Here is a 21,550-nt window from a genome sequence, read left to right as displayed (position 1 = left end):
ACAGAATTTTATGCATTCTTATAAGCACATAAACACACACATCCCATATACTATTCCACACTGTACTATAATTAAAAATAGCAGGCTTACCAACAGATTTATAAAGTATCCCTTTAAATTGCAGGTGCTTCCTGTTTCTCTGCCCTGGTCACAGCAGCTTTCCTTACTCTGTCCTTTCATGCATTAGTTATTGTGTTATTAATGCTGCTGCTGCTGTTTACTGCTGCTGTCTCAGCCTCCTTCAACTGTCTTTCCAAGCTGTTCTTCTGCCCTCTTGGTCAGCCCCTGTGATCTCTCCCTCTGGCAGCTCTTTCAGCAGATATTTTTGCTGGCTTCCAATTTCTCCCTCCGCCTCCCCCCAACTGCGCTCGCTCGCTCCAAATCCAAATCTACATCCTGGCAGCCAGTTTTTTATGCTGCACTAAGGCTCCTTCCCTATGTCTTTCTGTTCTTAGCAGCAATTATCTCATTCACATATGCTCAGTACCAACCAGTAGCTCAGAGCGATGATTGACAGCTCTGACCTTTAGAACTAGCTGTAACCGGTCTGAGTGGGCTGTGACCAGCCAGCTGGTCTACCCCCCCTCTCACCTCATCCTGCACATGCTCAGTAGCTATTAACTTGGCACATGCTCACTGCTGCTTTACCTCAGGGTAATGATTGTGTGGACCAGGGCCGGCTTTAGGCCGATTCCCCGGAATCAGGTAAGAGGGCCCCATGCCTTAGGCTTATCCGGCAGCGGTCCGCTCCGCTGTCGGGGGGGGAGGTCCTCCGGGGTCTTCGGCGGCATTTTGGCGTCGGGGGGTCCTTCAGTGCCACGGAAGACACGGAGCGGACCCCCTGCCCCCAAAGTGCCGCCAAAGACCTGGACCACCGCCAGGTACTTGAATCGGGCCCCGCAGGTCCTAAAGCTGGCCCTGGTGTGGACCCCCTACAAACACACACAGCGTTTTGCTAGGACACCATCTTGGACATTTTGGGGTTTCCGTAGGGTGACCATATTTCCCAAAGGGAAAATGGGGCACCATGTGAGGCTAGCCAAAGCCCTCTCCCCATCCACGCGTGGGGCTGGCCTGAGCTGCTCGCCCGAGGCCTCCCCCCTCTCCCTCTCCCTGCACAAGGCTGGGGCTGTCGTCGCTGCTCGCCCCCCATGCGAGGCTGGGATTGGTGTTGCTGCTCTCTCAAGCCCTGCCTGCCTCCCCTCCTGCATGGGGCTGGCATCGCCGCTTGTCCCCCCCACATTCCTCCTAATCCCACCTTTTTGACAAAAGTGGACATTTGTCCTGTTTGCTCTTGCTAACTGATCAATTTGGCAAGAGCAAATGGGACAAATGCCCACTTTTGCCAAAAGAAGTTGGGACGGCTGGAACAGGGCTTAAAAAAGGAACCTTTCCTTGGGGTGCCCAGATAGCAAGGGTGAAAAACGGGGACAGAGTGTGTGTGTATGTGGGTAATAGGTGCCTATATAAGAGAGAGCCCCAAATATCGGGACTGTCCCTATAAAATCAGGACATCTGGTCACCCACCTTTCCTGGCCAAAACAGGACATATGGTCACCCTAGGCTTCTGCCAACTAAAGACTGGCAGTTCCCACCTTAGAGTGAAGTAGCTCCTGCTTGTTCAGAACAGAGATCAGGCAAACAACATGGAGGCTGGAGAATGTTTCTAGTAACAACATCTGCCTCTTCCTTTGTATATATTTGATAAAGATCAAAATGCTCAAGGAACGGTGGGTGTCTCTTGGTCCCCTTGAAGGGAGCAGGACAGAGGTTCTCAACCTGTGGGGCCCACCTCCCTGAGGGGGCACAGGCATGCACCAGGCAAGGTGTCATTTACATGTTTTGTTTGTCCGGGCAGCTCCCAGTTTCTGGCTGAGCTATAGATGCTACTGCTGCTGCTAGATGCCACTGTTGATAGCGCTCAACTACTAGGGTTGGACTGTGGTTCTGGCTGGCCCCAATAGATGCCATGTCAGGGTTGGCTGGCTCTGGCAGAGAGAGACTATTCCCTGCCTGTGCAAAACAAGAATGCTGCAGCCTATGTGCCCAAGTGGAGCGCCGGTAAGGGGGTGGTGGAATCAGCTGCCTCCCTTCCTTCTCCTGCTCTGAGGAAGGAGAGATGCAAAGGTGAGCTAAGCTGGGGGGAGAAGGGCAGGGACCCAGGAGAATGTACACCCCTCCTCTCCAGTCAAGTGCACTGCTTATATGGAGGAAGCAGTGGAGGCCATATTATTGCCTTTGGTAGGACAAGGAGCATGGCAGTCGGAGACAATGATGTCACTAGAACCATAATTTAGATTTGTCTTTCATCCATCTCCTGGTGTCTGCAATTAATGAAGTCACTGCTCAGGAAGAGATGGAAACTTTCCTCTCCCAATCAAAAAAGAAATCTGTCAAACAATCTATAACTCCCACCCTTTTCCTCTGAGTCTAATCTTGCAAGTTTCCAGCACACAAGACAAACTGTAACTGTTTGTTAGAAACAGAAAGGGAGTTTTGGTAGGCTCTGTGTGTGTGTGTGTGGGGGGGGGGGGGGGTGTAATTTTGTTGAGGCATACATTTCCTTGTTTCTCTTCCACACACAGAAAGGAAGGTGGATCCCTACAGGCTACTGGGTTTAGGCAATGTTTTCCGTTATTTCTGATCATGCAGAAAATTGGCACCTACTTTTGGTTGCTGCCCATCAGTCAGTGAAAAAGTCTTGTGAACTCAAGATCTTGCATCTTGAATCTGAAGAATCTGAAGGTTCATTCTGTTCCTGAAACCTTTTCTCTTCTAGCACTAATTCCTGACTACAGCCTGCTGCTTACCCAGTATTTTCACCTCTGCTTCACTGAAGTATGGAACCGTGACATGTCCGCCCCGGCTTGCAGCATTCAAATCCCATGGGTGCACACCTATGTCTGGAATAGATAGGTCCAGAATAGGCCCCTCAATTCTAGATCTGTTGTTGTTGCCAATAGTTCAATTGGTAGTGAGTGGCACTTCAATGGCAAATGTTGTTATATTTTATTCATCCTACTCTATAGTCAGTTGCCTCTTGACAACTGTCCAGCTGGCGGCATGTCTGCCCTATACTGTGCAAAGCATGATTTGCGCAAAGCTTTTGAGGAAGCTTTAATGAAACCTGCAGTTCATAAGTACACAACTGTAGTAAAATAAATGGTTTCGTTTTTATTTTCTCCAGCATGCGCAGATTAGTTTATATGAGTAAGTTGGGACCACTTTCACCACAAGAAGCACTGCATATTTTAAGTCCAATAAAAGAAAAAAAATGGACTCTGTGACACGATGTACCTCAAAATAACACCCTGTAATCATGCACATTGTTAATGTGTATGCAGTTATGAGATCTTGCTATATGGTTAGTACTGAAACATGTTGTAAGTTTGAGAATCTCTACTGCCAGGTGGGTGTTAACTGACCAGTAATCAACTCTATGCCTCACTTGCACAAGCCCACACTATGGGGATTTACTCGCTCACTGTGATTCAGCAAAGCTCACCGGGACATGTCTGGGCAAGTGTCTGCTAGGCACATGGACTGAGAATATAAATTGAGGGACGGTAGCATCATGTTTTGGCCTTTCTCCTCCCGCACTTACTCTGGAATCTACAGGAACGCTAAGACGACAACAACTTCATCTAAGGAGATTGGTCTAAGTTAAAGAGGGAAGCCTCTGTATTATGAACTGTAACATCCAGTGGGGTGAGGAAAATTGTGGCTCTAAATACTGCCTAGTGTAATAAGGTTTAAGATTTAGATTGTGCATTTATCTTCTATAAATCTGTTTTATACTTTACCTAAAACAGCGTATTTTGCTTGAAGTGCTTGGGAAACCGCAACTCAGTTTACAGAGGCTTGTGCATATCCTCTCCACATGGAGGAAGGGGTGGACCGGGTAATAAAATTACCCTGGTCAGCCTTTTGCCCAGGACAGAACAGTACAGCTGTGGTGTGCAAAGCTGGGGGGAATTGGCTGGTGCCTTTCTCTGTGTGATTTGTGAGTGGCTTTGGGGTATTCCTGCAATCTAGCTGGGTGTGCAGCTCCACGTGCTGGTGTGCTGAGTGATAACAGCACATGAAGGGGTTTGCTGGTTGTCACTAGCAAAGCATTGTGAGAGACAGCCCAGGCTGGAGAGTTAAGGGGGCACAGTGATACCCCTTTTCCAGGTTGTACCCCAGGGGTCCCATCACAGACTCTCCCAGCTCCTAACCCCCAAAATGGAAAGCTGTTCCTGTACAGTGATGAAGGGCAAAAGGATAGAAAAGATGACCGGAGTTATGATCTATACAAAGAAGGTATATTTTGCCAACGGAGATCATCTGGTAAGGAAGACATGTTTTTGTAGACTGATTGATGCACATGAAGTTATGTTTCACAGATATGGATATTAAGTTCCTGATGAAAGCATGGACAAGGTGATTGTTCATTCTTTGGGACAAGATTAAACATCTGAGCTGTGTGTGGCCCATCGGAATATGAGAAATTTTCCCTTGAAATCTCATTCATACAATGCTATGCATACTGTCAGAAGCTGTGAAGTAGAAACATTTAGGTCTGTATAAAAAGTACCAGTGAAAAACTGCAGAATCTGATGCATCACCTGCCCACAAGAGAGTGACACTAACCAAATACAAAATAAACTAATGTATGTGTAACTTCTGCCACAAGGAGTCGGCAGCAACCAGGACCGGGTTCAATATCTAGTGGTTCCTTTTCAACAATCCAACACAGAACTGGCTCGAGCCTCCACCCAATAACTTGGGAACATTACACACCACTCCTGGGCACCTCTAAGAGGCAACACTTCCCCTCTCGCAAGCACAGAGTCTGAGTGTAGAAAAGAAACTTTTATGAAAGGAGAGAAGCCACCCGACATGAATTAAGGAAAATGCTGCAAGCAAGATTCATAATCACAAAACTGTGAGCAGGACACCCACCCCAGAGCGAGTGCGGCAGTTTCTTCTGCTTCAGGTTCCTGAGTTCTACAACCAAAAGCTCCTTTACCATGCCCCTCTGTGCTCCCTCACCACACCTCACTCACAGTGGTTGTCCTTGGTCAGTGAGGGCCCAGAGTTCAGAGGTGCATCTGTGTGAGTTCACCTCCCTCCCGGGGAAGAAGGCACTTTGCTTGAGCACTTACTCTGGCGTTACTGCCCTGCTAGCCAGCCGCCGTTTCATTCCACTGCCCCCCAGCTGCCGTTCCAATGGCTGCCCTACCAGGAGCAGCACTACATGCAGTCACCTGCTGCCACCTGCTTCTCTAATGTGACTTGGCAGGTCAGTCTCTTGAGGTTCCCCCCAGCTCTCAGTGATTGTCAGCTTGGGGGGGGCTTCATTGCTGAAGCAGGCTGGGCAGAAATGCTGTCCCACAACAAGTGATTTCAGCTCTAGTGAGCACTTAACAAAAGACTCCTAATGGAGCCCTACTTAGCTCTATCTTTTAACCATGGGGAGGGGCAGGCTAAGCTATGCCAGGGGCTCTGAGATAGAGCCCACACCTCCTGGCAGGGACACCTGTCCCCACCCCCTCTTACTTTCACAGGGGTCTGCCATTTGAGCCTCTGGCTTAGCGAGTTCATTTCAGTTCAGGGTGACCTCCTCAATTAGGATAGGCTAAGGATAGGTGCTGACTTTACTTTTCCCTGGGGGTGCTCCACCCCCTCTCTGCACTGAGGTCCTGTCCCCACTCCCCCCCTTCCCCTAAGGCCCCACCCCCACTCCACCCCCTCCCACTCCCGCTCCGCCCCCTCTCCAGGAAACGGGCCGCTGCTGCCTCCCAGCCAGGCTCTCTCAAGCAGAAGCGGCTCTGTTCCCCTCCGCACCTGGCTTCCAGGGAAAGCGGCCAAATGTGCGGGGGGAGGTGCAGGAAGATAAGGAAAGTGAGCCCCGCATCCCTGCAGGTAGAGCACTGCGAACCCAGGTTGCATGAAAGGGGGGGGGGCACTGCACAGGGGATACACATGGGGCAGTCACGTGTCCTTCCCTTTAGATTGTATAGGGAGGCACCAGTTGTCTATGCAGCCAGGGCACCCATATCAGACTTCTGCTCCCCAGCCATTACATTTCTGGGTGGAGTATTTCCAGGCTGCCCAACTCCTTGCCTTCACTGTGTTATTTACAGCAAAAACAGGCTGCCCAAGGACACCTTGCTTTCTCTTCAGAGACTGAAAACAGTGATTGTCAACAGGGGGAGGGATAGCTCGGTGGTTTGAGCATTGGCCCACTAAACCCCGGGTTGTGAGCTCAATCCTTGAGGGGGCCATTTAGGGATCTGGGGCAAAAATCTGCCAGGGACAGTACTTGGTCCTGCTAGTGAAGACAGGGGACTGGATTTGATGACCTTTCAAGGTCCCTTCCAGTTTTATGAGATAGGTATATCTCCATATATTTAACACCACACAGCTCCTTCTATACAAGCCCATTTCATTCTTAAAGTAAAAGAACTACAGAGAAAATATACTGAAAACAATAAACGAGTCTGCATGCATGCTAATAAGCTTACCAGAGTTCACCTGAATCCTTGTGGAGGGGAAGGGAAGACCCAGAGATCAAGCCCAGTGGCAGTCAGAGCTGCAAGAGCAAAGACACAGATGTACCTGCATTCCAGCTTCTAAAGCTGGATGGGCAGAGACATTAGTAAAAGGACGGGAATGAGTGATTCCTGCAGAGAGAGACAACTCACCCAGTCTGGGACAGTTGGTCTTTCTCCCTCCCAGAGCTTAAGAACCAATGAAATTCCCAGGCTGCTCAGGAAAATGGGATTTGCCAGAAAAGTTTTATTTGCATCTTATTTGGGGGAAAAAAAAACATATAATTGAACAATACTGAGAAAATAATTAATCAGCAATAAAAACTTCACTGACATCAGACTTTCCAGAAACTTCAGACCCCTCCGCTCCCCCAGCATGCAGAAATAGGGAGAACATGCCTCATGGGCAGCAATTTCCGGAAAAGTCCCAGTGTGCGACAATGTAAAACGAGCCCCCGTCTGAAAACAGGGACCAGGAAATTCAGCTAAATCCTTCGGCTGGCTAAAAGCCTTCCCATGACAGAGAGAGCCAGGAACGGATGGGAGAGTGTGAGAGAATAATTCAATACAGTAATAATAATAATAATTAATGTCACTCTCCTGGTGCCTCCTTCCTCCTGAGACGCACAGCACACAAGTAAATAGTGGTGCCACTTGATTCTCTAAGGAATTGGGCAACTGTTTATTATCCCCATCGTTCCTCCAGATGCAGAGAGGATGGGAAGTGGCTGGCACTAGTCTATGTGAAGTTTCATGTGGAATAATAGAGAACTCTTGGTCTTGTACCTTTCCCCACAGACGGAACATTTGTAGGGGCACTCTCCTGTGTGCCTTCTCCGATGGACATTGAAACCAGATTTTTGTCTGAAGCTATTCCCACAGTCGGGGCAGGTATAGGGTCTCTCTCCTGTGTGGATTCTCCGATGGTCAGTAAGGTGATGACTCTGAGCGAAGCTTTGTCCACAGTCGGGGCAGCAATAAGGTTTCTCTCCCGTGTGGACTCTCAGGTGTATAATAAGATCTGAGGTACAAGCGAAGCTTTCTCCACACTCTGGGCATCCATAGGGTCTCTTGCCCGTGTGAATCCTCTGATGTCTAGTTACATGTGCACTCTGGGTGAAGGTTTGTCCACAGTCAGGGCATTTATGGCATTTCTCTCCTGTGTGGATTCTCTGATGTACAATAAGGCCTGACCTCTGACTGAAGTTTTTCCCGCAGTCACGGCACTTATGGGGTCTCTCTCCTGTGTGGGTTCGCTGATGTCTAATAAGGTTTGATTGGTCATTGAATTGTTTCCCACACTCAGAGCAGTTATAGGGGGTCTCTCCCGTGTGAGATCTCTGATGTCTAATAAGGTGTGATCCAGAACTGAAGTGTTTCCTGCACTCAGCACATTCGAAACGCTTCTCCTTAGTGCATGTTCTCGGCTGGATCGTTGCCTCATTACAATCCTCCAAACCTCGGAGAGTGGATTCATCCAGTGTCTTCCCTGGGGGGTTTCCCTGCTGCTTCTCTGGGCTGCACTGATTTTCTTGGGCTTGTCCCTGCCCAGGACTCTGGGAATCATCCCCTTCACACCTTTCCAGCAACGACCCCTTTGATTCCATTCGCTCAGGACGTGCCGGACAAGGACTCTCTTCATTGCCCTCACTCACCGTCTCATCACCTGCTGGGACAGAGAGAGAATCCAGACAGGAGTCATTCTCTGTGCTGGGGGGAAAGAGAAGGTCAGAAAAGGGGAACGGGAAAGTGGGGAAACAGACCAAAATAAATGCTGGGAGGACTGACAAATCAGGAGTTGAATCCCCCACAAACCCTTCCCCGGAAGAAAGAGAGAAGGGAAAAAATAGCTCCCTGCCTGTACTGTATTTGTTCTTCTTCAAGATGTTGTGCACATCTATTCCCCTTCACCTCTATTCTGCTTTAGGGGTGTGCACTCTGAGTGCACTCTAATGGGATAGTTTTCTCTAGCGGTGTCCATCAGGATGGCACATGCGCCATGCATGTCCTCATGCATCCAGGTGAGGGCATGAAGGGCAGATCTCCCCCCTGCACCATCTCAGTTCATTTGCACCAGCATCCTAATATAATGGATTCTGAAGGGAGGAGGACGGGTGCTGGAATAGACATGTGCAACACAATCTGGAAAACAACAGTTACATACCGGTATGTAATTTTTCTTTTCTTTGAGTGATTGCATGTTCCTATTCCACTTCAGGTAACTCCCAAGCAGTGTTCTATGGAGGAGCGTTCGGAGTCTATCTGCAAAGCCACTGCAGACCAGCCTTTCCAAAGCTACCACAGTCTCTGGAAGTGGCTGAAGTGTCACAGTGCTTGGGAACAGTGTGAATTGAAGACCAGGTTGCTGCCCTGATGATATCTGGGATTGAAATATCCCTTAGGAAAGCTGCCGAGGCTTTCACCGATTGTGCAGTCAGCTTGGAAGTGGTTTTAACTTTGCAACATCATAACTTGTAGTGAGATGAGAGGTGACCCACCAAGAAATTCACCATAAGGGAATCTCCTGCCCTTTCATTCTCTCCACACAGGAAATAATTAATTGTGGCAAAGACTGAAACTGTTTTGTCCTGTCCAGATAAAAGGCAAGGGCCCAGCAGATGACCAGAAAATGCTGTTTCTCCTCAAGCTTACGTAAATGTGGTCTGGGAGAAAAGGGAGGTAAAAAGCTGGTTTGGTTGAGATGGAAATCGGTAACCAGCCTTGATAAAGAACGTTGGATGAGGCTTTAAAGCAACTTTATCCTCATAAAAATAGTGGAAAGAGGGGTGGGGGGAGGGGTATGAAATTCATGCTTGTGGTTTCCAAACCCTTCTAGTGGAAGTAACTGCCACTGGAAAGGCGCCCGTAGCTGATAAATTAGACAGGCCACTCATCCGGTATTAAACCAGACAGTCCTGCTTTCCTTGGGTGTGTCCCCATCTGGTACTCAGACGAAACTGGTTTTGTCCAGTATCAGATGGGGGATGCCATACTGAAGAGCATGTTGCTCTATCCTTGCCAGTGTGACCTTATAGGGTGGTGCGCACTTAAAAATTACGCCTCCCATGTGGCGTGAGCTCACACACACCATGCATGAGAAGTCACTCTGGTGGGCATGGGGTCATGTCAGCAGGAACAGGCTCATGATGTTCTGGGAAGTACCGGAATGTCCTGTATTCCTGGAGCACGTGAGTGGCCACCCTACGGTAAGTACTGAAGAAGACAAAAAGCCATCGGCTCAAAGGGAGGATTCCTGGAGGAGACAATACTAAACTCTAATGTCAGGGTTGTTGGCACCGTAACTTGAGAAAAAAAGACTAGTTATTCCTTTCACAAATATTATTGACAGAGTGTGTCTTCACAGCACAGCTAGCTTGAGTTATAATGTGAGTCTTACCTCAACTCCCACCCACACAAAACTTCCGTGAAAACAGTCTGGAGAAGCCAGCCTAGAAGCTGGAGGGATGTCGCATGAGTTCCTGTACAGCTATTGCATGTACCTGTATGACACAGGGTTCATCTGCAAGATCATGGAGATCTATGTCTAGATCTACCATTGTGGTATCATTTCCATCTAATGCTGTATTTGGTCACTGAAGAATGTAATGGAGAGAATCTAGATCTCCCTCTAGAGTAAGTAGTATAGGGTTCTTCTTCTGAATCTGATAATGAATATGGGCAGTTGGTTGCCACCGGTGGTGTGATACTAGGGGGAATCACCGGAGTACAGCCTCTGGAGCTGTGCCTCTTGGTGGTAGGTGTAAATGTCGGTACTGATGGCTTGAGTCCTATCAAAACCATCTGTGTATAAGAAACCGGTACTGGAGGCTTCAAAGGTGCTGAGGATGCCATGGCTGATGGTATTGTTCCCACAGATGTTCTAACCAGTGCTTAGGGCAGCTTCGGCTGTAAAAAAGTCTGTATCCTATGAGTAGTCAGAGTTGGGTCTTGTTGCAGCCAAGGGGACTCCTGCACCCAGAGAGAGCAAATCTCATGACATTGCATGAGCATCAAGTGTCGTGATTACCAATTATACTTATGGTAGTACTGAAATTCATGCCTCTAATAAATTGTCAGAGCCATTCTCAAGGACACATGCACTGGTCACGGAGTCAATGGCTGGATTTCCTGTCCTGATTCACTCTTGGTACCAGTGAGCAGCTTGCGCTCCAACCTTGGCACCTGACAGTTCCCATGAGGACTCTGTTGAGGCTTTTCAGTTCCCAGAGTCCCGTTCTGAAGAAGAAAAAGAGCTCTTTGATTTATAAGTTAAGTCTTGCCTGGAGACTGACTTACAGCTCTTACAAGACGTGGTGGGAGAAGCGGAACAATTGAGTCAGAAAGATCCATAGGAGAACTCCTGGCCCAGGACAAAGTACTGGACTCCAGATGACTGAGGTCTGAGAAGGGATGCACAGCACGCTCTATAAGATAAGTTTAAAAGGTTATGTCCCTAGATTTTTGTGTTCTTTTCTTGAAAGATCTACAAATAGAGCACTTGTCTCTCATGTGCCCTCACCAAGGCAAAATAAACAAGTGTGAGGGTCATTCAGTGCATTAGACACCCTGCAAGTGAGATAGTGCTGAACTCTAGGAAACTTTGGCATAACCAAGCCCCACTGGTACCAGGTAAAAGAGTCCCAGAGAAAAACAAGAACAAAAACTTTATAAAATAAGAAATAATCAAATCTCCAATGGGAAAAACATGGGTACACAATATGCTACCAAAACTATTTACAGAAAAAATAAAGTTTCCTAGGAAGGAAGGGAACCCATGAACAACAGCCGATGGAGAGCTCCGACCACCAGACACTGATGGCGAAAAGGAGCTGTGAAGGTGCTGGGGTGACTCCACCTTTTATTCCTTTGCCTAGATACACGAGGACATGCACAGAAAATTGACAGGTACCACTAAGGAAAGGTCTCTGGCTACAGATCACTGAGCACTCACACACCTGGAAGGAGAACACCCAATTCTGCCTCCACATCCCATCTGAACACTCAGGTGGCAGGGAGCTACTGTCAGGTGTCAGTCAGGGTGTGCAGAAAGCCATGAATTATATCTGCCAGGAGGATACGACACCTGCAGGGCACAGTCCTGACCTGGGGGCAATGAGTTAGAACTGGAGGAGCCCAAGGGGACCGACTGGCTAAGCAGCAGTTCTGCAGAAAAGGACCCAGGGATTACAATGGATGAGAAACTGGATATGAGTCAACAGTGTGCCCTTGTTGCCAAGAAGGCCAAGGGCATATTGGGCTGTTTTAGTAGGAGCATTGCCAGCAGATCGAGGGAAGTGATTATTCCCCTCTGTTCGGCACTGGTGAGGCCACACCTGGAGTACTGTGTCCAGTTTTGGTCCCCCCACTACAGAAGGGATGTGGACAAATTGGAGAGAGTCCAGCAGAGGACAACAAAAATGACTAGGGGGCTGAGGCACATGACTTACGAGGAGAGGCTGAGGGAACTGGGGTTATTTAGTCTGCAGAAGAGAAGAGTGAGGGGGGGGATTTGATAGCAGCCTTCAACTACCTAAAGGGGGGCTTCCAAAGAGGATGGAGCTAGGCTGTTCTCAGTAGTGGCAGATGACAGAACAAGAAACAATGGTCTCAAGTTGCAATGGAGGAGGTTTAGGTTGGATATTATGAAACACTATTTCACTAGGAGGGTGATGAAGCACTGGAATGGGTTACCTAGGGAGGTGGTGGAATCTCCATCCTTAGAGGTTTTTAAGGCCCGGCTTGACAAAGCCCTGGCTGTGATGGTTTAGTTGGTGCTGGTCCTGCAGGGGACTGGACTAGATGACCTCCTGAGGTCTCTTCCAACCCTAATATTCTAAGATTCTAAGGGTTATCCTCTACCATTGCTTTTGTGGGAGAGGAGAGCCTAATGCCAAGATGACCTTACTCAAGATGGCCACCATTTCCCCATTGTTTGGCATGTGGAAGAGAAGCTGCATCTAGTGACCACCAGCTCCCATTGTTTTCAGGGAGGTGGAAGCCAGGCTTTCTTGGGGGGACGTGGCTGGGCTCTGGGGTTGGCAGACTGTGTACATAGCTATGGGGAACAATGGGAATGTGTGGTGCTAGAGGTGGGGAGAGGAAGAAGCAGGTGGACGGAGTGTGTGTGGGAGCGAGCTGGGCAGACTGGGAAGGTCACAGGGGACATGTGTGGAGGGGCAGGATGCAGAGGAGGGCGCTTAGTAATGCACGTTGGGGCTCGTAAACTGAGGAGGGATGAGGGGGACGAAGGGAGTCAGTCTGAGGGGGAAAAAGGGGGATATGTGGGATAGAATGAAAAGGGTGAAGGTGGATGCGTGTGTGGGGAGAGGAGCTTAACCAAGGACAATGCAAGGTTGGGAGAGGGGCGGCAGGCTGAGGAGGACACAGAGGGATGTGCATTGGGGGAGGTATGACCAAGTGGGAATTTTCTGTAATATTTTCAATGTAATATTTCCGGAGCTGGAGCACAGACCAGTAGGTTTTTGCCCGGAGCTGGAGCAGAGCCAGAGCGGAGCAATTCAAAACTTTGATTGCTCCAAATCCCTGATTTTCATGACGCCCATGGGTGTGCCTCAGTTTCCCTCTCTACTTTACACTGCTACCCAGTGGGTGCAGGAGGGTTAACACTACTCCTGGAGCAGCAGAGAAGACATGTGGGGCTGGGGTGGGGGAATGCCACCTTGCTGTCTAGGGTGGAATGACTGATAACTAAAGGGCTGGCTGGAAGCCAACCCCCAGATCAATGGAGAATCCGAAAAGACGGTGGGAGTCCTCGGGGCTGAGTCACTCACCCCTGGCAACCAACGACCCAGAGGAAGGAGATTTCCTCCCCACGGCTGGGATCGGAAGCTGAGCCAAGGCCCCAGCTAGAGAACAAAGGGGAAAGGTGTCAGGTGGCCAGGTTAGGTGCTGCCTTCTGGAGAGATAGAGCGCTCGCCTTGGACTGACGGAGAGTATGTCTACACAGCAAACAGAAATCCACTACTGGCCTGTGCCAGCTGATTTAAGCTCATGGGGCTGTTTCATTGCTGTGTAGATTTCTGAGATCAGACTGGAGCCCCAGCTCTGGGACCCTCCCACCTCACAGGGTCCTAGAGCCCAGGCTCAAGCCCAGATGTCTACACAGCAATGAAACAGCCCGACAGCCTGAGCCCCATGAGCCCGAGTCAGCTGGCATGGGCCAGCTGCGGGTGTCTAGATGCTGTGTAGACACACCCAAAGAAACAGAGCCAGTAATGGAATCCATCACATCTTGGCTGGCTAACTGCACTGGCTTGACCAGGATGGGCTATGGCTTAACCTTAACCTTTGCTTCTCTCTGCTAACCTCAGGGCTTCCCTGTGTTGGGTCCCCGCTCACTAATAAACCCTGTTCTGTTTAGAAAAGGCTGCCAGGTGTCACTGCAAATCCTGGCTGAGATGCACTGGTACCTGCAGAGTGGGCAGGTTTCTGCCCAGGAGTCTGGCTCCTTTGGACTTGCTGGGCAGAGCTCACGGCATGAAGCAGCAAGGCTGGAGCCCAGACACTTGTTCTTGGAGGCACTGAGGCCATTACAGAAGAGTGGGACCCATTGGTGGTCTGGGCAACTGAGTGGGGGCAGGAGGCAGACAAAGGAGGTCACAGGGGAATGTGTTTGTGAAGGGGTGGGAGAAGACCGAGGATTAGACAGGATGATGCATGGGGGATGAGTGGGAGGTAGACTGAGGCCTTGGCTACACTGGCGCTGTACAGTGCTGCAACTTGCTGCGCTCAGGGGTGTGAAAACGCTCCCCCACCCCCCGAGCGCAGTGCTGTAAAGCGCCAGTGTAATCAGAGCCTGCAGTGCTGCATGCTCGCTCACAGCGCTGCAAGCTATTCCCCTCGGAGAGGTGGAGTACTTACAGCGCTGTGAGAGCTCTCTCGCAGTGCTGGTGGCGTGACTTCACTCACGCTTCACAGCGCTTTCGCGGTAGCGCTGCTGTGAAGTCCCGAGTGTAGCCAAGGCCTGAGCCTTGACAGTGCAGGGATTTGTGCGTGTCAGGAGGTAGTTGGAAGAGGCCCCAGGGGGATGTGGGGGAGGGGAATAATCAGCAGGAGACGGTGGTATGGGAGGCAGAATGAAGAGGATGCAGGGGGATTTACTTGTGGGGGAAGGTGGGTAGCAAGCTGAGGAAGGTGCTGCGGGCGTAGAGGTTCAGAGACACACTGGGGAGGGAGGGAACAGGCAGCAGACTTGTTACCCCAAAATAGATTTTGGGTGCCCTTAGGTAAATGACCTGCCTACTGCTCCCTTAATCTGTCCTCTCCAAGGTATACATTTCCAGAGTTGTTAAGGAAAATACTAAAGGACACAGATATAACCTTCAGATAAAGTAATTGACACAGGCAGTAAGCTTTCCTAAACAACAAAGTATCTTTTTATTAAAGTAACTAATAATCCCTACTACAATCTAATCTAGAAATAGAAAATAAACACAAATCTCTTACTGCAAATTACAAAGCATTGAAACTGCAACAGCATACAGTTTAAATGATTCTAAGCGAAGCACTTTGCTATAAATGGCCAGTTTGTAACAAATTGCTGGCAGCAGTTCTTAAATTGCTTTAAAGTTTACACAGTTAAATTGCAATTTTATGCTTATATTCTACTATAATTGAAAGAATAGCAGGTTTACTTTATAAATCCGTTAGTATCCCTTTAAATCACTGTTATTGCTTTATAAATGTTATTGCTCTTCAGCCCTTTGTCAGTCAGTTTTGCTCCACTCTGATTTTCTCTCTCTCTCTGCAGCGCCATTTCTAATATGTTTCCAGTAGCTCTTCTTTGGCTTCCCTGGCTGGCTTCTAATTTGTCCCACTTTTCCGGATTGACTCTTTTTTTCTAATCCAAATTCCCTCCTGCATGCTGGCTCTCTTCTAGTATAACTTTCTAGTTTTAGAAGCAATTACCTCATTTGCAGATGCTCAGTATTAACCACTATTTCAGAGCTGTGATTGACAGCTCTGACGTTTAGGACAAGTTGTAACTGATATGAGTGGGCTGTAACCAGCCTGCTGATCAGCTAACAGACGGGCTTCCTCACCCCATACTACACATGCTCAGTAGCTGCTAATTTTGCACATGCTCACTAGACTCTACCTCAGAGGTGTGATTCTGTCCATACACACACACTCATATCTGGCTCTTTGTCAGGGCACCATCTTAGAAATTATGGACTTTCTGCCAATTAGCTGAATTTTTCACCCTATCTCAGTACTGAACATGCTTAAAATCAGCAGCATAGAGTGGAGCAGCTCTTGTCTGTCCTGAAACAGAGATGAGGCAGATAAAATGGAGGCTGGAGAATTTCTCTAGTAGCAGACTGAGGAGAGTGCTGGGGATGTGGGAGGCGTAGTTTGAGAGGCTGTGACAGGCTGGGGTACAGGCTGGACTGTGTGACTGATGAGCCTCTGTTCCACCAACCTGGACTGCCTCTCCCTCTGTGATACTGATGTCAAGCTACAAGCATCTGACAGGCACTGCACTTACACAGACATCCACAGGCAGGGACACACATGTGTTGCATGAATGATCTCCCAGCCACTCATGAACCATCAATAAAGAGACCCCAGGCAATTCCCCCCAGCTCCGCAGTCTTGCATCCCTGAACTGTACTGTCTTGCACTGGTCAGAAGCCTGGTCAGTGTAAGTTCATTACCTAGTTCGCCACTTCGTCAAAGGGAAGTGGAAATGCACCAGTTTTTGTAATCTGAAGTTTCCCAAGAACTTTAGACAAACTCACTGGTAAGGATAAAACATTAAAATAAGTCTGTTAATTACAGAAAGATAGATTGTAAGTGATTATAAGTAGTAGGCATAAAGGTCAGATATAGTTAACTTAAGAAAATAAAAAGTAAACATGCATTCTAAATCCTAATCTTTTAGTCTAAGCACGAGTTGTATCAAACAGCTTTTCTCACTGTGACAGATGGTAAAAGCAGGTTACAGGTCCTCAGTAGGTTGGCTGGGACTACGGTACCTTCCAGCCTGGGGCCAAACTTCCTCAGTTCAAAGCCCTGGTCTTTCAGCCAAACTTCCAGGTGTTAAGATGGGGGAGGGGAGGGGAAGGAGTTAAGTGATGATGTCACTGCATCTCTTATACGTTCTTCCAGCTTTCTGGAAAGATATTTGCTGTAATGTGGATTAGTCTGTCTCTATGGTGTATGTGCCTTCTCTGGGTTAGAGAACCATGTGTTGATGAGCGATTAACCTCCTGGGTATTGATGGCTACTCCTTTGTTGTAATTGAAAGGCTGATTATAGGTGTGCCCAACCTCACAACATATTTCAGTAACACGTATGGCAATACTTCACATAGAATGCTAGCACATACAGTCCAACAGGATATTAATGTTCAACAGATTAAGGCTTTTAAATGATACCTCACAAGGCATACTTTGTACAAAACATACAATACTCATATCACAGAGGTGAATATGGGGGTGCCAGGGTGCTACCTTGAGGTAAAGAGTGCCACAGGCAGCACACTGAGGAGGGTGCTAGATGTGTGTGTGGGGGGGGGAGGCAGTGAGACGCATGCCAGGGAGGGGAGTGGGGACAGGCAGCTGAAGGGGGGGGACTTTATTGCTTAAAAGCTGGTGATATTCAGGCCCATCTCCTGACATTAAAGGCTTCCAGCAGGAATTTCATTTACTGGTCTCCTCCCCTGCATGTCCTTCTCCCTCCCCTTCCCACCGCACATTCAGGCAAAGCCCCCCGCCGCCACCCGCACAACCCCTTGACAATCCCCTACCTGAGCCGGGTCCACTGCAGCCATTTCCCTTCCCCGGCCCCTAGAGTGATGTGACAATCTGAAGTGAATCTGGAGCAAAAGGTGGTTGTTACTCTGCAGCCTGTCAGCGTGGGAAGGGCGGGGGAGAGGTTTCAGATTCCCCCCAAGCCATGCACAGACACTCTGGACTCTGGCCTGCTGGGAAAACCCTCAGCCATCTCAATTGCCCTGTTGTCCGGGATCACCCTTTGAATTTTCTCCCACTGTTATTTCCATGCATTCTCCCCTCCGGTGAAAGTGCAGTTGGCATCTATGTGCACAGGCAAGCCTCGCAGGCAGGCCCGTTCCTAGCTATTCTGGGGCCCTAGGCAGCCCCACCGCAGGCGGCAGGACTGTGAGGGGTGGGGCTGGCTTGGGGGTAGGGGGAGAACTCCCCCAGCACTCACCAGCGGCGCGGCTGGGTCTGGGTCGCCGCACTTCTAGCCGCCAGTGATCAGGCCCGCCCCTGCTGCAGTTCTCAGGGGAGTGGAGGCAGAGGCGGGGCCGGGGCGCAGCAGGGCAGAGGCTTTGGGGAAGGGGCGGGGCTGGAGCACTTAGGCCGTATTGGCAAACCGGGAAGTGGGCGGGCTTTGCAGGCCGGCCCCAGCCCTTTCCCCCGGGTCTCTCCCCTCACCTGCAGGCTCCGGCTCAGGGGCTGGTGTCGGCAGAGCCCGGAGCTGCCCCAAGGGCTGGTTCCAGCCCCCGGAGAAAGCCCCCCCGGCTGGGCACAGGGGGGCGCTAGGGAAGGGCTCTCCCCGCACACACCCCGCTGGGGAGCAGCAGCGACTCAGTCCCGGCTCACAATGGAGGCGGCGCTGGCAGGGCGGGTCTGAGCCAGGAAGCTCCACGGGCGCCGCTATGACACCGACCCGAGGGGGCCGTTCAGCCAGCGCCCGGCTCGCACAGGACGGGGTCGGGAATAGCTTTTCCCTCCCTGAGCGAGGGGCGCCCCGGCATGTGTAACAACACAAATAGCAACCCTCCTGGGCATGCTCAGTGCACCCACAGTAGGGAATTGGGAGAGGGAGCTGTTTGTGTTGTTACAATCCTGCCATTTGCATCAGCATCTATTATAGGCCTAAGTAGTTTCTTTAAAACTGCTAGTGGCCTACCCAGCAGCTCTGCTCTCTCTCACACACACATATTGTCTCAACACTCTGGAAATTATCCCATGACAGGCTGTCACATCCTTGCCTCAAGCAAGAAAATTAGGGGGGCACCCAATGTGTTAAAGCTCATGGTTTGTCTTTGTTTCTTTTCACCTAGGAACATAGGACTGGAAGGGACCTCCTAGGTGATGGTCCATTTGCAGGCATCCCCATATATTATCTTGTTCACAAACTTTTCATTCATCCTCAAATAGATTGTTTGCCCCCATGATTCCTGTTGGGAAGCTGTTCCAGAACCTCACTCTTCTGATGGTTAGTGTATCCAATGATTTTAGTTTATTTTCATTTATCAACATGTTATATATTCATTGTATGTTAATTAGAGTTAATTTGTAGGGTTATAAAAGTATAAGATTAATTAGTATATAAAAGAATAATGCATTAGACATAAGTAAGACAAGCTGAAATGCAAGAATCTGTAGGCTGAGGCCTGCAAAATTTCAGTTTAGATATTTTAGGCCTTGAAGACAAGAAATGATGACATAAACCAATGACCGAGAAATAACCCAATGCCCTAAGATTATGGGAAAAGAGGTACCAAGTGGTGGTAATGCGAAAAATTACCCAGAAGATTAATATTAGATCATAACAATACTGTAAAGGCAAATCTGTCTCTGACATGTATCTTAACCACAGGATACAGGTTGTGTGTCAATGCTAATGAGAACAAAGGGAACTTATCCTATAGAAAATCGGGGTCCCTTAAGTTTCAAGGAGACAGCAGACCAATAAGAGAAAAGAGGGTTAACACTTTTATGGACATGCGTAGAATAAGGTATAGTCAGAATCAAATTATAAAGCGGGCGCCTAGATTAGAAAAATGGAGTTCCCTATGGGAACCCCAGCAGGAACCATCCCTCTACTGATGATCAAGTCATGAGAGATACAACAGATCCTAACACTATCTAGGAGGATGTGAGTATAACTATATTTGTAACTTGTGCATAGGTCTGTATAGAATTTCTATATACTCAGGTAATCATAACTTTAATAAAACTTGTAAAACAGACGAGACCTTGTACTTGTGAATGTATGTGTGGTCACTATGCTTGACCTTCATGTGTTCATAAAGATTCTATCTCTAAAGCAAATAGCAGAGGTGACTTTCACACTGTTAAGCTTGAAACTGTAGCCGCCAAAGTCAAACCCACGGTGCTGTAATACCACAGCACAAAATTCACGTTAACTAGAAAAAAGGCTACATTAGAAAGCTCCTTCTAATTTCCAGCCTCAGTGAATTCATCACCAGTTTATACCCTATACACCTAGAAGGAGAGAGCTGCACTGACATCTATATTAATTCCCTCTTACACAAAACAATTAACACACATGCTAAACCAGAATTCTCATTTCTCTCACAGTACGGGGACCACCTTACCTAGCTACACAGGGTATATTTCTTTTCAATTGGAGGTAAAGGTAGAGCAAGATAGGAAAGATGAGAAAGAGTCATATTCACAGCAGATCACTTGTCTAGCCCTGATCACCAGGCTGAGTTCTGGAGGCATCATGGCAGAGGTGACCATTAAGGAGGGACCTGGGGGAGGAGAAGGTAGTAGCTGCTTGGGTTTTATTAGGGAGCATTTGCCATGCACAAGGGGCAGCGTGGCAGGCAGCGAAGAGGTGTTTAAGGGAGATGCTGCCTCATGGGCTAAAATCCAGATGCATCAGGGTGTTCATGCTTCAATCTCTGGCTGAGACAAAACATGATCCAACATCCATTGATGTCCTCAGAAATGGCAGCAGCCTCTAGACTGTGCCCTCAGTTATTGGAGGGTTGTGGGGGACACAGTCTAAGGGAGGTCCCTACAGACCAGACCCAGAAGAACGGGTAGATCTTCCCAGAAAAGGAGGAGGTGAAGGCGTGGAGGGGGGCCATGGTATCAGCATCGTAGAAGCACACAACCCCTCCTTCATAGTCCAGATACACTCTGATCTTGCCAGGGTTCTGGGGCGGGTCCAGCGGGCTCCATTCCGCAGTGACTTCCCGGTACTGGCCCCTGGAGAGCTGGATGGCCCACGTGCCTTGCTTGGGGCTGAAATTGAACCGTCCCTTCCTGCTGGCAGACTCCCTGGTGATTCCCAGAGCCCAGCCCCCTGTGCTAGCCACCTCCACGTCCCAGTAATGCGTCCCTGACTCGTAGCCGTCGGAGCCGAGCACGCAGGAGTAAATGTCGAATCTCCCTGGGTTGTTGGCCAGAGCTAGCTTTGTCTTTGTGGCTGTCACACTTCTCCGGTCCTTGGAAAGGGCCAGATTGGGGTGAGCTGTATCTGGGTCCAGAGTGACATCCTCTGTGGAGAGAGACAACCCAGCAGGTGAGAGCCTAGGCTTATACATAGGAGCAGAAAATGCTATTGCAGTTGCTCAGGCAAGAGCTCCTCCATTCCTCTTTCTCAGGCTCTGGGAAATAACTAAAGGACAGAGGGCCCTGGGCAGAGATTCTCAATAGAAAATTTTAAATTTACAATCAGAGACTTGGGAGAGGACTGGTATCCCCAGGTCTCAGAGTGTTAGAGGTAGGAGGGGGCAGCTACAATGTATAACGGGAACAGGACAGCAGAGGGTGGAGCTCGGGAAGGGGTGGCTAAACTGCATAATGGGCACTAGGGGCAGCAGAGGGTGAGGGGTGAGGAACGGGCAGCTATACCGTACAATAGGCACTAGGGGGAGCAGAGGGTGAGGGGTGGGAAAGAGCGTCTATACTGTATAGTGGGTACTAAAGGGTAGCAAAGGCCAGTGGGAACCTTCCATTTCCCAGGAGTGGATGGGAGGATGGGGTATCTCAGCGGTATGGCTAGCTGGTGTGTAGCACCCTGTGAAGTTGCACCGGCACCCACAGGTGTCTGGTTCTTTGATGCCCTGGGAACCATGCGGGAGCAGTTACCTTTTTCTCTGTAGACCTTCATCTTGGGGTAACCCAGCAAGGAATCGTAGCCCATGAGGACGGCTAGGATGTGAGCAGCCAACGGGGAATATGGATCTGCTGTGACCAACCAGGGGGAAAGCTGCTGTCCGGAGTGGATCCTTCTAGGACAGGGGTGGACAAACTACGGCC

General features: G+C 49.1%; 4 protein-coding genes across 7 annotated transcripts in view; 1 reads left to right on the top strand and 3 right to left on the bottom strand.

Moving 5' to 3' along the window:
• Positions 1-18,625, bottom strand: part of LOC117886976 (zinc finger protein 239-like) — a 29,442-nt gene extending 10,817 nt beyond the window's left edge. Inside the window, exon 1 of one of the 4 annotated variants that reach the window (XM_034789177.1) lies at positions 17,308-18,625. In XM_034789177.1, coding sequence (XP_034645068.1) covers positions 17,308-17,331 — 24 coding nt within the window. In that variant the 5' untranslated portion in view covers positions 17,332-18,625. Of the gene's footprint in view, positions 1-90; positions 836-17,307 lie in introns of those variants that run through there. The other 3 variants (XM_034789178.1, XM_034789175.1, XM_034789176.1) reach the window with 3 other exon arrangements.
• LOC117886972 (butyrophilin subfamily 3 member A1-like) overlaps positions 1-21,550 on the top strand; it is a gene marked incomplete in the record, with an annotated part of 150,222 nt that overhangs the window by 84,903 nt on the left and 43,769 nt on the right.
• LOC117886995 (zinc finger protein 239-like) lies at positions 6,764-11,749 on the bottom strand. The gene has a single exon (XM_034789216.1). It carries the CDS (start codon positions 8,141-8,143, stop codon positions 7,271-7,273), a length of 873 nt encoding a protein of 290 aa, XP_034645107.1. The 5' UTR covers positions 8,144-11,749; the 3' UTR covers positions 6,764-7,270.
• LOC117887005 (zinc-binding protein A33-like) lies at positions 19,224-21,544 on the bottom strand. Its single transcript, XM_034789239.1, has 2 exons — positions 21,380-21,544; positions 19,224-20,786 (listed from the first exon to the last, which is right to left on the bottom strand). The coding sequence occupies exons 1-2, from the start codon at positions 21,432-21,434 to the stop codon at positions 20,257-20,259; spliced, it is 585 nt and encodes a 194-aa protein (XP_034645130.1). The 5' UTR covers positions 21,435-21,544; the 3' UTR covers positions 19,224-20,256.

Source organism: Trachemys scripta, chromosome 14, assembly GCF_013100865.1.
Source record: "Trachemys scripta elegans isolate TJP31775 chromosome 14, CAS_Tse_1.0, whole genome shotgun sequence".
Classification (NCBI taxonomy): Eukaryota; Metazoa; Chordata; order Testudines; family Emydidae; genus Trachemys; species Trachemys scripta.
Note: the sequence above shows the minus strand (reverse complement) of the source record. Positions and strands in the feature narration are given on the sequence as shown.